This window comes from Melanostigma gelatinosum (genome assembly GCF_949748355.1).
Source record: "Melanostigma gelatinosum genome assembly, chromosome: 15".
NCBI lineage: Eukaryota > Metazoa > Chordata > Actinopteri > Perciformes > Zoarcidae > Melanostigma > Melanostigma gelatinosum.
In genome coordinates this window covers 15,729,240-15,747,162 of record NC_136648.1, presented here as the reverse complement: position 1 = coordinate 15,747,162, position 17,923 = coordinate 15,729,240, and the positions used below count along the sequence as shown (strand labels likewise).

Here is a 17,923-nt window from a genome sequence, read left to right as displayed (position 1 = left end):
ACGTTTTATACACACAAGAAGATTGTACATCATCATTACATTTCCAACCACCACCCACCAACATCATGGATAGGGCAAAGTCAATGTCTCAAAAACAATCATTTTTAAAGATTCAACTTGCATACAGTGTATCTTGGCACACACACACACAGCTCTCTCCCTCACACACACGTACAGGTACAACACAGAGGGACCTCTGTAGCACTGATTCTCACCAGTGAGTGGGTACTGCACTTGCACTCTGAGGGCTAGCTCCTTTTGTCAAACCCACACTATTTTTGCAATGTCGACATTGCATTTTAATGTGCTGAAGAGAACACGTTTAGATGATGTAAGAAGGAGGTTGAGGTAGAGGGAGAGAGCGGGGGGGGAGGGACATGTATGTAATCAGTCTGATTAAATGTGATGGAATATGATGGGTAGTGCAGATTCTTTCTTTTTTTTTTTTACAAAGCCTCAAAGATTTGCAGGCCGTTGTGCAACCCCTGTCTGCTTGACTGGGTAGAGCTGTTGCCATATTATAGGTCCTTAAACGTTTTGATCTCGAAAATGGTTGCCAGCCAATTGAATTTGGAATATTTTCAGAGACAACGAATCGCGGATGACTGCATGTCGCACACAGCCAGCCTCCTGAGGCTTTACCTCCCCGCCAATCAATTAAGAAACACAGCTATCTTTTTTTTTGTTTTAAACATTTTCAAAAATATATATGTCAGCATAATCTTGAAAGTTCATTTCTTAATAAGCAAGTGCATATGGCTATTATAATCTGCAGTAAAATCAAGAAATGTTCTAAAAGCTCAGGTGCTGATTGTACGGGCCGGTCGTTGGCATCAAGTATTTACACTGTGTCGTGGTGCTCGCAGTGTGCCTGGCAAAGTAAGGGCGCTAGTACTCGCCAGCTATTGCCACCAACCCTGTTTCAAATAACCAAGCGTCCAAAGTGCAACCACACCCTTATCTCGCTTTAACAGGCTTCGGCTGGTTTTAGAAATTATACTGTTAATAATGTATGATCTAATTTACTACCTCACCCAACCCACCCTCATGGTGTATCCTAGAAAACAGCGTTTCACACTTTCTCTGTCTGCAACATGCCGGCCAGCTGGTTTTCCTATAAAACGATTAGACCGCTTCAAAAGGCTTCGACGTGGTGACTGCACCGCTTCTTACTGTAATATACAAACTGAAGCACACAAATGTTTCCTGTTTCTGTTCTAGGACCAACTGTTGTATATTCTAGAACATACTGTACTGGACCAGGCATGGAGGGCGCTGGGATCTAAAGCATGTAGACGTTAAACCCCTCAATTTACAATACAACAGTGAAAATGTAAAGTATAGACAGAATTGAATCGTCCGTTCAGTTTTGTGCTTTTGCGCACAAAAGAACAGAACAGTTGGGCATAAGAAAATGATGCTACTACAGTACAAGTATTGATAGATTATGCTTTCAAATGTAAAATAACCGAAACAAAGCCGAAATAAAAAACAACATTAGATTGCATCTACATCTACGATACATAATTTAAGCTGCTTTTTAATCCCCATCTCATTTAGAAAATATCTATTCATGAAATATCTATACTACTAATTATATTACAAGAATCCAGTCACAGGAAATAGAAAAATATCAAATATCACCAGTGATGATAAGAAAACATGACAACCTGAACGAGCAGAAATATTGCTATGGTAACCACCATTGTCCTTTGACATCAGCGAGTATCATCCCCCTGGCGTCTTATTGGCTGTCCTGATGCCCCTGGTGTCGCTGGGAAGAATCAGCATAGCTCAGATGAGAGAGGGAGTGGGTAACTGGGGGGGGGGGGGGGGTGGGGGCAGGTTGCGTGGCAGGGAGGTGCAAGTGTGTGTGGTTACTCTCAGATGGCCGTGTCCCAGAATACGGTTTTCTGTGTAGGGTAAGGGGGCGGACGGATCTTTTTGGCCCCGCTGCTTTTCCCCCAGCCCGGGAGGACAGGTGCACTTTCTTGCTTGCACTGACTCCGCTCCTGGTGCCTCTCCTCGTTCCTGTCCGGAGGAGGAGGCCTCTCCAGAGATCTCTGCAGGTGTGGATGTTGCCTGGAGCGGATCTCCATGCAGAGGGTGCGCTTCCTCTCGATCTGGTCCAGCATGGTGGTGTCTCCACAGATCCACGGCATCTGGGGCATCTGAGGGGCAGAGTCCATTGAGTGAGCCAGTACAGCTTGACTTCAAAGTTAGTTGTGCACGTTAAAGCCCCTAAAACATGTATTTCTCTATAACATGATATATTTATTCATGACTAAATAAGCAACAATCAAAGTAAAAAAAAAAAGATTGATATTATTTATTGAGAGTTTAAAAACTGCTTCATCGAGGCTCTGTGGGTGTAGTTTGAGCAGATCTGATTGACAGTAAACAAACAATCCATCACATGTCATCACCTTGGGATTTAAAGTTAACTAAATCCTAATTGGTTCACACAAGGACATCACTTTTTCGTAAATGTACCCAGCCAGTGAGAATTACAGAAATGTCTGGTGAAATTGAGAAGTGTTCTACCGTGTGGGTTTATAGGACTCCATTATTACTCGGAGTACGGAACTGACTGAGGAAATATGTTTTCAGGGGCCGTAACGGGTTAAACATAGAAGTGAAGAAAAACAAGCAAATCTGCATACCTGACTGTGATGCGTCTCTGCTGCTTTCCTTTGTGGAGTTCCCATTGGGGAGGGGTTAGCGGGCATAGAAGGTGAGCGGCCATACTTTGGTGGTACTTTCAGATCTGCAAAGGGAGGGGAAACCACACATCTGACACACAATACGTTTTGCCCCACATATAAAGAACATATGATCAATTCTAGATTTTTCCTATGAATGTGATGTTTTAACCCTCACCATTTCCCGTTCCCGTGGTCGTTGGCGGGCTACCTGATGATCTCCCGTGGTGAGTGGGCGTCGTGGTGGATGAATGCTGCCCTGACACTGTGCTGCCGTTCCTCTCTTGTGCTTTTGATTGGTCCGTGCTGTGATTGGCCCTGTTATCTCGTCTGGGCGTGCCATCTGATCTGTGTCCTCGTTCTTTACTGTCACACCTGTACTCCATCGCAGAGGGGCTCTTGGTGGTTTTGGCATCATAATGATGCTGCTCCGAGTCATTCGGACTTCGGTCTTTGCTGTCCCGTCTCACCTCGAGTCCAGTTCTCCTCAGATCTTTGCTGTCCTGTCTGGGCAGAGGAGGAGGAGGGAGATCTCCACCGTTGTGGCAGCTCCGATCTCTCCCTTCATGCTTGGACTCAGAGCCGTAGCCAACCCTGTCCTTGCTGTTGCTGTTTCTGGATGTTTCTTGTCGGGGAATGATCTCTGGTGGCTGGTCTATTCGACCTTCGTGTCTATGCTCAGCGTCATTTCTTGCTCTCTCTTTGACATCCTGTTGGGGTAACAGATCAGGACGGTGGTCTTTGCTGTCGTGCCTAAATTCTGCTCCGGTTCTAGCCCTGTCTTTGCCCTCTGATCGGGGGAGAAGCTCAGCTGGCCTGTCTCTGCTTTCGTGCTTTGAGTCCACGCCGTTCCTGGCTCTCTCTTTGCTATCCTGTCGCGGTAGGAGCTCAGGTGGCTGATCCAGCAGTCTCTCTCTGCTTTCGTGTCGACCGTCTACACCGTTTCTTGCCCTTTCCTTGCTGTCTTGTCTTTGTAACAGCTCAGGTGGCTGATCTAGCAGTCTGTCTTTGCTGTCCAGCCTCACCAAAGGTTCCATTCCTTGTCCCCCGCCCCGATCTTTGCTATCTCTCCTTAGCATCAGATCACCATTGCTAAGCCCTCTGTCCTTGGAGTCTCTTCTTATCAATGGGATGGGCTCTACACTGCTGCAGCCCTGGTCCCTGCTATCCCTGCAAACAGGTGGCGCATCTGCACCGCTATAAGTACGGTCTTTACTGTTGCGTCTGTTGGGAAGGGGCTCTACATTGCCGCTCCCTCTTTCTTTATCTCTGTCTCTGTCCTTTACTCTGTCTTTGTCTCTGTCTTTGTCTTTGTCTCTGTCTCTGTCTTTGTCTCTGTCTTTTACTCTGTCCTTTACTCTGTCCTTTACTCTGTCTTTGTCTCTGTCTTTGTCTTTGTCTCTCCGGTGAGAAGACTCTTTGCTGTGGCGCTCCTTGGAGTCTCGCTTGGACTCCTTGCTGTGACCGTGGCTGTGGCGCTCCTTGCCCTCACGCTTGGACTCGCTGTGAGACTTGCTTTTGGACTCAGCTGTAAAAAACAACAAAAGAAAACATGATATATATATATATATATATATACACATGATTGTACCATCCAAGCTTATTCTGCTGCAATTGATAACGCACTGGAAATAAATTGTTTCAATGCATGTGTCAATGACATATTTTGGGGGGAAATTATGTTTTTCTGTTTCACGTTTCTGCACTACCACCATATATCCTCTAGGTGTCACTCACTCCTCACTGCACTGAGGCAGCTGCAGAAATGATGGAGTTAGATGAGTCAATATGTGGGCTGACAGGCATTCGAGTTGCATTCGTCTTGGTATTTTTTAATTAACACTATTATTGTCTATTCTACATTTTTTTCAGTTCAATCGTTTAAAATGACATTTTAAACTAATTTTCTTATTTTATTCAATTAAATGTATTGCATTTTTTCACTGTATTTTTCTCTCACCTGCAAAATAATAACAGTACCATAAAATAACCATGGTTACCAATATGAAACATAGTTTAAAACATTACCATTGGATGTCTGTGTGTTTAACTTTCTGCACAAACCAGATTGTTTGCGCTGACTTCTTTAGCAGACACATAATATTTCAGTATGTTGCATTAACAATGCTAATATAGAGCCGCATGTGTGTCACCGATTCAAGCCTCAATAAAGACATTGTAGATCATCACTGCACAAATAAAAATATATGTGCATGATTGATTTCCATGTGGGCTGTGCCTCTATATGGTTTCTATATGGGCTTTAACATACAGTACCATGCAAAATTCTCCCTTATCACGCCCATCCCGTCATGTTATGCGTGCCATACATAGCTTTTGTGTGTGTGTATAAGAGGGAGTGTGGCGATTAACCAGTTGGTAAGTGGGTCAGACTAGCTGTTGCTGCGTCTTTTGCCTGTCAAAGTGCTCATTGGTTGGACATTACTGGGACTTGAATGCACCCATTTACAATCTAGCCATCACTTAATGTAAGCCAGTAATTTGATAGATACAGTATAATCAAGACATTGCACGGAAAACACAGGATTAAACAACAAATGTGCACTAATTGGCACATGCACACCAACAGGAAGAAGTCAAAATAGCAAGACATCATAAATTGCCTCAGCTTCCACAATCCCCATCTGCACAGCTGCCACAGCTCCCTGATTGGCTCAATCGTGACTAGAGTATGTGCTGATTAGACAGAAAAGAGAATCTGAAATCCTCTGATGAGGTGCAGATTTGAGTTCAGAGCCATAGCTATCCAATTGCTTATTGCTCGGTTGTAGACCGTCGTGGCCTGAGCTGTGATTGGCTGCATTACTCATGAGGAGGGAATCTGCAAATAAGAAACGGGGATTTCTCCTCCTTCCACTGTTGCTATGTTGTAGTTGCTAAGAGCGTTGAGTTAAGATGGATGTGTGGACTCTTTGCAGTTATTTTATGATTTATGTTCAAAATGTGCTTTAATACATACACAATACAGCATTTGATTTTTTTAATTCTTTCACATTGTATAGCTCAGCTCTGAAGAGTTTTATGTCGACTAAAGGGTTAAATTTCATATTAAACCTCACTCTAAAGCGTTACATGCTCTCTATAAATGTATTTGTTATCAAATACACTATATATGAACTGCACTATACTTCACTATACTTCATGCATTATGGAAACACCCTCTTGCTTATTTAGTTGTGTTTAATGCCTGCAGTCATGTACATTTTTTAATATACATTCATTTTCAAAATATTTAACATTTATTTTAACCAAAAAAAATAACAGTTGCATTATGAGAACGTTAATTTGCGACTGATCATTTGATAAAGTTATCTTGAGTGGGTTTCTTCATCTTTTTGCAAACTTTTAGCAGCTTGTGCATTTATTTGCATTCATTTTGGCGTAGTTTTGAGTGTGGTACGGCTATCTGTATTGAAACATGTTTAAAAGTAATTTAAAAGTAATGCTGCCTGATGGCCTAATGCCATGAGTAGGTTTGAGGGACCTGCTGTCCGCTTTAGTCTCTAATCCCCTGCGATTAAATCATACGATCCGGATCAGACTTGGCTAGCTGGGCCTAGATTAATGGAGGGCTGCACAGAGTGGCATGGACGTCATGCGTGGTACTAGTGGTGCATTCTCTGCACAGCCTCCTGATTTGGCAGGGTTAAACATGTGAACGCAAAACAGGGATGAATTACACTGATTAGGGAACTGAAGACTACTTATTTTTGTTCGCTCCAGAGTTTACTGCAGCCAAAGCATTTAGACACTGACACCTTCCATGTCGTCCATAAACACTCTGGGATATTACTCCTGCTTTCCCCATTGTTATTCTGAGACTTTGCAGCTCCTCTCTAATGCTGCTGGGGTTGTTTTCTCATCAACTCTCTTAACTAGGCCCTTTTACGAAACATACAGGCCAGGGTAAGATTTGTAAAAAGGAGATGCAGTTATAAGCTGTCAACACGCTTCCAGGATCAAAGAGACACAAATAAACACAGGCACATGTTTTTGTGCCCTTTGTTTGAGCTAGGTTCCAAAATGAGGAGACAAATGTGTGAAATGACTCACTCTCTCCAGGCTCTTTAGACTTCCTGCCGCTGGCATTTTTCTTCAGCATGTTCCTGCCTGTCGTGAACAGGTTGGTGAGTTCGTCCAGCGGACTGGTGGGTGTCCGTGAACGCCCCGTCGACACATTCTGCATGGAGCCATGGAGCCGGCCCCCACCGTCTTGAGGTGGCGAGCCTTTGCCGTGAGGGGTGGCGGAGGCACTCCGCGGCAGACCACCGGGGAATGGCATGGGAGCGTCGAAGGGAGGCGTACGCATGAGGCTGAGAGGGGTGAGACAGCGGCCCATGCTGACTGGCGACGGGCAAGCGGAATGGCTGCGCTGATAGGAGGATGAGGAGGAGGATTTGTAGTGGGTAGAGGGCAGAGGTGGCGCAGAGGAGCGGCCAGAGACGGTGAGGGTCGGGGTGGCAGTGAGCTCCCTGCGGATGTGTGCAGAGGAAGGTGGCTCGCTGGAGGATGTTGGAGATTTGCTATAGGACTGGTTCTCCATCATGGGCAGTTTGGTTACGTCGAGAGGGGTAAGGGGAGACTCGTCTGAGTTCGGCGAGCACTGGGCCGGCGACGGTGGGAACACCAGCAGTGGAGGCCGATGGGTGAGTAAATTGGGGAAGGGTGCCGGAATGTCACAGAGCGGAATGTTTCGTGGGGTGGAGCAGCGGCTGAGAGGTTCAGGTTCATAGGGTGCCGGGGTGGGGCACGCGGAGCGACACCCCACAGGGTCGGTGCGGTACTCCATATCGTCCAGAGCTGGGTACTTCATCTCCTCGTACACGGACTCTCCCGGCTCCTCGTCCTCACTCTTCAAGGGTTCCCGTGGGCCGATATCGATCCCGCCCATCTCGATGTAGACAGGTTCGTCGTCACAGTCGTCAGTCGGGCTCTCGTCACTCTGCGGAGGCGAGGCGTTTCGCTCGCAGGGGGAGGTGACGTGGTGGAGGGGTCTGGAGGGGCAAACCCCGTTGCCCACGTGGCTCTTGATGTAGGACTCATCGAAGGAGACGCTCAGCTGTGTGTTGGGGTTCCTCTTAGGTTTGGGTGGCGGCACCCTCCTGCAGTCCTCACTGCATCCTTGAGCTGCTGAAGGACAGAGAGAAGAAGGTCAAAACACAAATCCATTGGAAAGACTCACATTCACACGCACTGCTTGACAACCGGGCGACTGTGGTTAAGTGGAGAGCAGGGTCGTCCCTCAATCAGAGGATCGGTGGTTCGATCCCCGACTCCGCTAGCCGCTGGTCGATGTGTTCTTGAGCGAGAGACTTAACACTTATCCCGTAGCTGTGCCTACGGTGTATGAATGTGATCGGCACTTAGACCCTACCATCAGTGGGTGAACGATGACAAGTAGTGTGAAAGTGCTTTGAGTGGTCGGAAAGACTAGAAACGCGCTTTACAAGTACAGTGCATTTACTCTATATTCATGGTTTGCTGGTTTATTCATTTCAATTGCGTGCCATTTTTTTATTTTTTTTATTCTTTTGCGTTTAGTATAGAACAGCCGAAGGTAGGCGGGAGAGAGCTGCAGTAAGGCTTCGGTCCACCAGGTGAGCTAACGTGGCACCTTATCATCATTCTGACTAATATTTTGTTGAGGAATGAGTCATGACAACATAATGTTGCCGCATTACTCTTCCGTTGCTAACTTTCTGCACAGCTATCGTGAATCCTTATCATTGACATAAAGCCTGCTGTGGATTTGTGGGTCGGATGTGGGTCAACGTGTATAGCTGAGAGCAATATCTTGAGTCAGATATGTGGGAATAGTTGAGGCATATGCACGTTTCTGGATCACATATACGGCAGTGGAGCAGTATGCGAGCATCGTATTTGGGGCACACACACTGTGGAACTTCTCTCTGATAGTGGTGACGTAGCATTGCGGAGTGAATCTCTTTAGATGTGGTGCAGTGTAGATGGTACAGTGTTCACGTCGACTTGATAGTACAGCGCGGCCCTAATGCCAGTTTACTAACAGCAGGCAGCGCGCTTTACAACTGAGTTGCTAACAGTGTATTTCTCGGTCAGACGCCGCGATGTTTGGATAGGAGCGTCCCTTTCTCTGATAGGCAGGGAGAGATAAGTGTGGTTAACAGCCGGACCATGTCAGAACTCTTAAAACTGCAGATTTTACACCTTCAATAATTCAGATGCCAGATGGCCCAGGCACACGCATACTCCCTGTAAGTGTATGACTCACCACCATCCCTACATGAACGCAGGCACGCGCCGCACATGCTGACCAAATCAGAGCGGGAAATTAGGACAGGCATGTCCACATTTGAACACACAAACTAAAGTCAATCCTTCCAGAAAATGGGAGTCTAACTATGTAGGTGTCTGTTTTCTGTTGCATGTGCATGTATAGCTTTGCAGGACATGCTGCAGGGAATTAGATTTAGAGAAATATATAGATTAGAGTCTGTTATTTAAATTGAGAGGACAACTAAAGAGAAAACAATGGAAGATGTCAAGAAAATCCAGAAGGTGAAAACTTTGGAACGTATTCAAGTTGATGGTGATGATGCTAAATTAAACTGAGGATGACAAACAGGCCTTCTGGGTCCGTTGCGCCCTCATTACCATTAATACGGTGTTAATAGAACATTTGGGTTTGGTTCAATTTGACTGACATCCTCACATTCTTGTGTACTCTCTCCCTTTCTCTCTGTATGCATGTGCATCAATCGGTGTGTGCACACACAGCAATGTTCACACAGCAGTGAAGCATTGCCACTTTTGATTCACCAAATGCATTATTACACTCAGGTTTACACGGTGGATCTCGAGATCTGCTTCAGCACTGACGATGAATCCGTCGCTCCAAACATCTCCTACTCTCTGTCCCTTCTCCTCTCCATCTCTCTATTGCTCCCTCTTCTCTTCCACCCCCCCCCCCCCCCCTCGCAGCGGATGTGTTTACCCGCAAACCCCCTCCCCCCCTCCCTCTCCTCCTGGGGAAAAAACGAATCTAGGTCAATCACTCCTTCCTGAATGAATTCTACTCTGACAAGCTCCTCCCCTTCCCGCTACAGCGCCAGCCAACCCTCCCCTCGGCCAGGGACACCCCCACACTCTCACTCTGATTGGCTCCGCAGCCTCACACTTCAGCATCTCTGGAGCCCCATTGGCTCGAGCCGCTCAGCGATTGTGTGATTGGCTGGGCTGCAGGGGGTCTTGTTTCTGTGGGATGGTTGCCGTGGTGCCCAGGAAGATCTGTGTGCACATAGAGAGATCCCCACCAATCTGAGCCAGGCTGGGCGGACTCCCCAAGCATCACATTGGCAACGAAGCATCCAAAATGAAATGGAGTCAAAGGTTCCTGCAGACTCTAAATCAGAGTCACCTGCCTCCAAGACTTATTATATTCTAAATGTCAGTTTGATTTTGCATCTTGTGAGTTTTTCTCAGTGCTCAGCACATGTCCTGTCTTCAATGAAACTGTTGAGCTGTGTGCGTTTGCTTCAGCAGCGATTGTATCTGTGGCTCGTAGAGGGAAACATTACTTTTGCTCAATTAATTCCGGTCCTATTCATTAAAGCTTTTACACTGAGCTGATGTACGATGATGCCCTCTGTTTCATCCATGGCCAAATGGCATATTGTGTTTTGTTTATTTTGAATCAGAAAACTGACTTCAGAAATTGCTGCAGGCTGATTCTTCTGGATTTTGATCAAGGCATCTCTACATGTTGGCCTCTGCAGTTTTAACTGGAGGGAAAATTGTTTGGCCTTTATTGGTAATAATTTGCCTTGAAGATATACATAAGTAAGTAAGTCCGTTTTAAATGAGGTCAAACAACTGTTAAGACACTTCTGCCTTCTTAAGGTTCAATGAGAACAGCTTGGACAACTGACCGTGTGACCAGCACCAACTTCTTGCATGAAGTTACTCGAGCTTTGACTTAATATGCAGAACGTGTTACTACATTAATGATAATCAGGACAGTATTAAAAAAGCCTGGGAAACCTAAGACAGCAGATATATAACACCTGATGATTACATACCATCTGATTTAATATGTATATTTGTTGATCTGACAGCAACAGGAAGTAAAAGAGCACTATGAAAAGTCCAATAAAGTTACAAATTATCCATGATCTTCCAACATTTGTTTATGGCATCCACAAATGCTCTAGCTTGTGTATTTAAATGTTCTGGAATATGTGTAGATTGGCCCACTGTCATTCAAATACACTCAGGAAGGATTTGTCCTTGCACAATCGACAAACCGTGTCCAGACAAGTCAGCGTGGTGCAGCACACATCTTATCAGACCCTTTTAATATAGCTCATTGAACTGCTGGTTATTGCATTTTTTTTATTGTTGTGTAGTGCACCAGAAATGTGTTGACTTTGGTTTAACTCCATTGTACTCAAGAGCTCCTTTTTAACATCAATTTGCCACAGTGGTACTCAGAGTGAAGTATGCAGTGAATCGCTAGATGTCACATCACTGTAGGAGGAGCAGTGTTGAGGAGGGCACTGCAGAGAGCAGCTATATATAGCGCAGCAGTTTGGTGTAAAGTGCCACCACCGCTCACCGTCACATCTCTCCCCGCGGCAGGTGGACGTGGGACTGTGGTCCACCGCCTCAGACGACATGCTCAGCTTGGTGGCCGGGTCCCTCCTGGGCTTGGGTGGGGGCTGCTTCCTAGAGGTCGGGCTTCCTACCTCCTCCTCTCCTCCGCCCCCACTGCTCCCACCGCCGACAGAGTGGAGGGACTGGGAGCGCACGGAGAAGCCTTGCCCACAGGCGAGGGCATGCGGGTGGGGCATGGGCATGCATTCCTGGGGGTCCGGCATTGTAATGGAGCCCATGCGTAAGTGCTTGCCTTCGGTCGCAATGTCCTCACCTGTCCTAACAACATGAAGCAGGGAAGAGAGAGAGAGAGAGAGAGAGAGAGAGAGAGGACAGAGACGGGGTCAAATATGAATAATAAACATAAAAAAGTTGCAAACAATGAAACTATCTAAATTTGACAAAATATTAAGTTTTTGAGGCTAAAATATAAGAGACAAGAATCTTGAAACATCATCCCCTGGAAGCTGTTCTTGTCAGAAGACAGCAAAAAGAACACATGCCATGCCCTGACACACAGACTCATCATGGCATGTCTCCATTTGTGTGTGTATTTGCATTTCATTCCGTGCTCGTGGCTCAAACGTCAGTGCCACTGAAATCAGGGTCTCTTTCAGGGCAAAGCATTGATTTGAGTTTAACTCTGGATGTGACCGACGCTGCTCACACAACAATACACATCATGACACCATGGAAGCCCCCCCCCCCCCCCCACCCCCTGGCCAGGACACGATCAATCCCTATAAATGGATGATTGGCCCGAATGGAGCGTTAATGATGTCTGAGTGTTGTGTGGTAATGGGAGAAAGGAGGGCTGTGTGTCTGTGAGTGTATCAGTGTGTTTGTGTGTCACAGAGTAAGTGAGCTCAAGATCTGACTTTGTTTGTGTACAAAAAACGTGACAAGTATGCTATCTATACGCACTTGATATCTGCAGTTGATGTGTTTAATTGTTGTAATATCAGAGCCCCAACTGAGCTCAATGTCAATGGGATTTAAATGTTTAAACAAATGGCATGAATTTGCATGTGTGGCTTCACAAATCCCTGTCCTGTGGGAGTGTGTGCACGCACATAGGAGTGTATGTGCGTGTCTTTGTGACCCCCTCAGTGTGTGACTTTGCTGACTCTGACTCCCTCCCGGCCAGCTGCTGAACAGAAGGTGCTTGGTGGGGTGGGTTCATTGGTCAGGGGCTTAACTTTGCCTAGCAACAGGGTACCCATAGAAACCAGACACAAAACCAACGACCGGCGCACATAAATAATAATAAAGCAAACCTGCGCATCATGTGCACATCTTCCCACACCACAATTTGTTTAACTGCACAAGAGAAGCCCTGCTGCAACACGTAGAGCCGCGTTTGCCAGCGTTATTAGGAAGAAAGCAGGTGGGGAACAATTCAAGATAAAATCCCATGTGTAGTGGTTATTCATTGATATCATGTATAAAACTATTAGTTCTTCTGTATCTTTGGGCTCATTTAGAGGTGGTATGAGTACCTGCACTAACTGCTGCATAGCTGAGACCTGTTTATTGATGGTGCAAGCCACAATTTGGAGCAAAGTTGAAAGACGTAGAAAAGAAAGTAAACCGACATCCAATTCAAAATATGATTGGAGATAAAAGAGTAAACAAGCAACTAAAAATGAATAGAATTCAATGACAGCACAAATGTTAGGTTTGTGGTTTAAATGTTATGACAGCTACAAATATATCAAAATGGGTAGCTTACAATAGTATATCAAACCAGATCGATATGACCGTGATATGATTTAAGCAATGGCCAGCAAAAGGAACAGCAGTTTGGTGTGTTTTGGAAAAAGAAGAACTGGAGTTTCAAAATCTGAGAAAAATCTGATTTTACCCTAAAATGAAAAATAAGCAGTTAGACATTCCTAATGTTTTGGTAAATTGTATGAAAAGTGCTTCAACAAAGACATTTTTCCCACATTCAATTTGTGGGAAAATGGACAACATACAAGACAGAAAATGTCAAAAAAGACTTGATAAATGTACATCCCAAACTGTTTATGTTTGTTTGTTTGTCATGTTTTAATGTTATTAATGTCATTTTTTAATGTAGCAAATGTATTCTTCCAATTAAGAAAAAAGAAGTAGTAATTCTTCCAGGGCATTCAGCCACAGGTGTCAACAGTCGCTTCCTCTCATGCGTTTTTTTTGGTGTGTGCATCTGCTGTGACAGCGTGCATGCACATCCCCAATCCATGGATTGTGTGTGTTGGCAGGTGGGTGTGATTGGATTATTTATAGGATATTTGCCCAGTGATTGGCTAGAGGACAGACCACAGGTGCACTTGGACCGGTTGGAGTTGTCGTTGGGCAGCTCTTTCTCTCTCTCTCTCTTTCTCTCTCTCTCTCTCTCTCTCTCACTGTGACACTATGCGACAGGACGACCAACGTCTCAGAAACAAACAAACACTAAAGGAGATCTTGAGGGTGGAGAACAAAAGATTTCGATGTGTGCACAAAGAGAAAGCAGTCGTTTAGAATTTGCATGCATATGTAAATATAAGTAAATTTAGGTGTGTGGTTCGTGTCTGTGTCTGTGTGTTCAGGAATACGCTTGCACGTTTAAGCAAATTTGTGGACGTCTGTCTGTGTTTGTGTGTGTGTGTGTGCATGACTGTGTGAGTAACTTCTGCTGATGAAATACAATAACAGAAAACCTAGAGTGAGAAAGCAGCAGGCAGGAAGACCCGCCTCACTCAAACCTAACGTGCAGATCTGATTGGACCATGGCTGTTCCAGCTGTCACCAGGCAGAACACATCTCGTGTAACTGAGCTCACATTTAATCTCTCTCTAACAGGTTTTTTTTTTCTAAACCCCCCCCCACCTCACACTCTTAAACACATTTGCTCTCACAGGCTCTTTCACCCTCACACAATCGCAGAGGCCATTTGTTCTACCCCTCTCACAAACTAATACACAATATTTTCCCGTGTCCATGCACGCACATGCACACATGAATCCTCGCACGCTCTCTCACTCCCGGTCAGTTCCTGTAAAAATGGGTCGTCTCATTGACCTACTTATAGGCCTCATGAAAAATCCAGTTATTTTTTTTTGACTTTTTCCTCCAGTGACTGTGTATTAATATTTCAGCTTTTGGCAACAGCTGAGAGACAGTGGAAGCAGGACAGTAGATGCCACTTTCCTCAGGCGTCTCCCTGTCCAGTTTACCAATTGCAGGCCTGCGTTAGACTGCTAATGACAACGGAAGCGGGGAAATGTTGCTAGCAAGTGATAAAAGAAAGTCCAGGATAGATTTTGGAGGGTTTTTACTCTAACTTAGCTGTCTCTCATTCCGAATGGATACAGTTGAATTCTAACTCAGCTTTGAGTGATTTACAGTACGTATACTCCACAATGCACTGTCTACGGAACACTTACAGTGGCAGCAGAGAAACCGCTCTTTTTTGAATCACGGAACCCATTGACAGAAATGTGACAGGGTTCAAAGTGTTGCTGAATAAACCAGTGAAGAAGAACCACAATGCACAGCCCTCAAAACCACATCAATGTAATCAGCTGCTAAAACACTTTGTACCGTGTCTGACAGAACAGAGATGATGTTTTAGATTCCATGACAACACTGGACAGCATTTCAAATAAGCCTTTCCACTGCACGCTGATCATCATTAGATTAATTATTTGTTCACAAAGCGGTGAACAAGTGTTTCTCCACTACTTCATGGCTGTTCGCTCACAGATAAAATATACATCCACTGGATTAATATCTTCTGTAAATTCCTGAAAATTCTACCTGTTCAGATGACATCAGTCCTAAAATGTAATTAAAAGGGCTGTTATTCCATATTAGAGCACCGAACCAACCAGCAGATTAAGAACTCACGTTCATTGCTCTGGAAGCAAAGCTCAAATCACTGTTGACTACTGAACATTTTTAAAACAAAACAATATTGAAAACTAAATGAGTCAACCGAGTGATTTGTGGTGTGATTTCACACTGCCCACAAATACATTGCAAGCCCCTTCTGCAATGTCCCGCTATATCCTCCCAATGACTCTGTGACTCAGTACTCCTTACTCTACCCCACAACACAAGCACATCGAGTCCACATGCTAGTCACGTTGCGAGTGTGTGCCATATATTTGCACAAGTTTCGGCATGCCACACACACACACACACACACACACACACACACACACACACACAGTGGTGTTGCTGCGCACAGCTGTAACTTGCTTGCTCATCATGTGAAACAGGGTGCATCGGCACAAGCGACTCATTTCCTCAAACGATATGGGGTGTTACAGCAACTTCTTGTCGATGATAGAACTTACCACACGGTCGGAAAAAGGTTCTTCCTAAAACAGGATAGTTAGGTTTACTTAAATCGCAGCAGCATAACCAGAAGTAACGTCACATGTCGCGTTCCCATCCTAACACACTTCTATGTCACAGCCCATCCCAGCCCTTTCCTAATTCTAAACGCTCTCCGTCTCAAAAATGGAGCAGCGACAACCTCCATCCAAGGACAAGTCTAAAAGTGAAAAATGAATTATCCTCTAAAGATCATGGGGCGCGCCGTTCCACACTGGCAACCCCCAAAATATAGCAACCTGCCATTGCCACAGGGACCCTCTGGCCACTTGTCCCAATTCCTGACAACCTCTTCCTGAAGTGAACCCAGTGACGTTCCTGAGCGGAATCCCACTGGTGAGCTGCAGCTATGAAATTGACAGGATATCTCCAAAATATCCGACGGATATCTGACACAACCTTTGTCAAGGAGCACTTTATCAGTTTGTTTTCTTCCTACCTCCGTATGGCTTCCTCCTGTTTTCTCTTCTTGTCGTTTTTCTCCTGCAGGAATGCCTTATTTCTCTCATTCCTGGCGTGGTCCAAGTTCTGAGCTACCAGGCCGTTGTAGGCTCTCAGCCCATTCTCCTCAACATACTGGAAAAAACGGAGAGTTTCCTCCTCTTTGGAGCTCATCATTCTTCAAGTGTTTCCACAGCATTCTAATAAAGACATTCATTGAAAATGTTAGCGATAGTTGTTTGCCTTAAGTAGATATACACACACAAAATACTACCAGTATTATGGACTAGGGCATCATACATGAGTATGGTCTGAATGTGAAAACAGGCATGCTGTTATGTCAGCAATCACTCTCTTAACCTTCCTTTCTCAAAGTCAGCCTTAGTGAGATGAAAAGCAACAGAGCAGGATTGCATCAGCACGATACTAACGTCACACATTTGAGTTTGTGTGACGTTGCTGTTGTTTTTAATGCCCGCTGACTGTTGCCGTTGGAGTTCATCGCCGATGAAAGATTCATAGACTTGCATCATGTGTCCGCAAGAGTAAAAATGTTTTCCCCGGGAGGGTTTGCAACAGCTTTCTCAATTGTTTATTGTGCACATATACATACACATACTTTTACACGCACAAAAGCTCACATGCACATGTAAATATGCAAGCAGTCAAAGGACTCACTATCCGGCTGCAGCTACTCATAACCTTCAGATCCAGTCTTCTTGTTGGCCGTGGATCGGTAGCGGCTGTTCATGTTCTCAGTTGTGTTTGCACGTTTTTCTGGCTCAAATCACTGGCTTCAACCAAGTGAGCGTCTGAATGAAACTGAAAAAGGGGCTTTCATCCTCTGCTGTTGCAGTTGTGTGCTGGGCTCAGATGTGAAAATCTAGCACTCCTGGGACCAACAGATTAAACAAACCACTCTCACTAGACTGTGATGAATATGCGGACAGCATCGTCAGTCCTATGTTTTAAGATCTAAAATTAGTCCCTGCTGCCTTTTGATTCCGTAAAAAGACTATTACTGACGGCATCGTTGTCATAAGGGAGGGTGTAGATGTTTCTGTGAGGAAGAAGCCTCTTCAATGAAACATCCACATTGGCGCAATCATGATCCACTCTTTCGTAAATGTGAATAATGTGTCTGCAGCCAGTTAAGATCCGAACAGAGCGTGGAGCAGCCAAACATGCATGTACATTCGGCATTTGCCGGAAAACCCGTGCAACCGCTTGCAACGTGTGCAACAGTCGAATGTGACTGTCCATGTCGGTCAATGTTTTTCAGATCAGCCTAAGACTCATGCTTGTTTACGTGTGAGAGAAGCACTGAGTGTGCGTGGGGAGGGGGCTTGCGATAACTGGATGTATGTTTGTGTGTAGGGAGGCAAGGGCAACGGAGGGGGGGGGGCTTGCCAGATGGAGATTGCAGGGCCAACAGAGTGTCTGGCCGTCCTCAATTGTCCCTCTAACTTGTGTCTGTCAATGAGTCCAGCATGGCGCCTGGGTCACCGGGTTTATCCTCCACTCCCTACAGCGCCTTCTCGACCCTCGAGCATAGGTTTGTACAGGCACGAGTAGAGCAGATGGAATCACCATCTTGGAGCATGAGTTCAAACTAGGGCACAGTTTCCTGGTGTCGAGATTATTTATTTATTTATTTATTTCTTATCTCCGATGCACAGGCCCAGTCGGAGATCTGAAGCTGCACAAAGGAAATAAATCTTTGGTTCCCGAAGAGAAACGAGGTGCAACCGGTTAGACGT

The 17,923-nt window shown here is 45.3% G+C and overlaps 1 protein-coding gene across 1 annotated transcript; it reads right to left on the bottom strand.

The window, feature by feature from the left end:
* Window positions 1-1,883: 1,883 nt before the first annotated feature.
* On the bottom strand, window positions 1,884-16,340 carry nyap2b (neuronal tyrosine-phosphorylated phosphoinositide-3-kinase adaptor 2b; the record flags this gene model as incomplete). The annotated part of the gene is made up of 7 exons (XM_079285906.1): window positions 1,884-2,171; window positions 2,664-2,767; window positions 2,881-3,412; window positions 4,073-4,230; window positions 6,777-7,853; window positions 11,317-11,633; window positions 16,162-16,340. The coding sequence occupies 7 exons, from the start codon at window positions 16,338-16,340 to the stop codon at window positions 1,884-1,886; spliced, it is 2,655 nt and encodes an 884-aa protein (XP_079142032.1).
* Window positions 16,341-17,923: the final 1,583 nt, after the last annotated feature.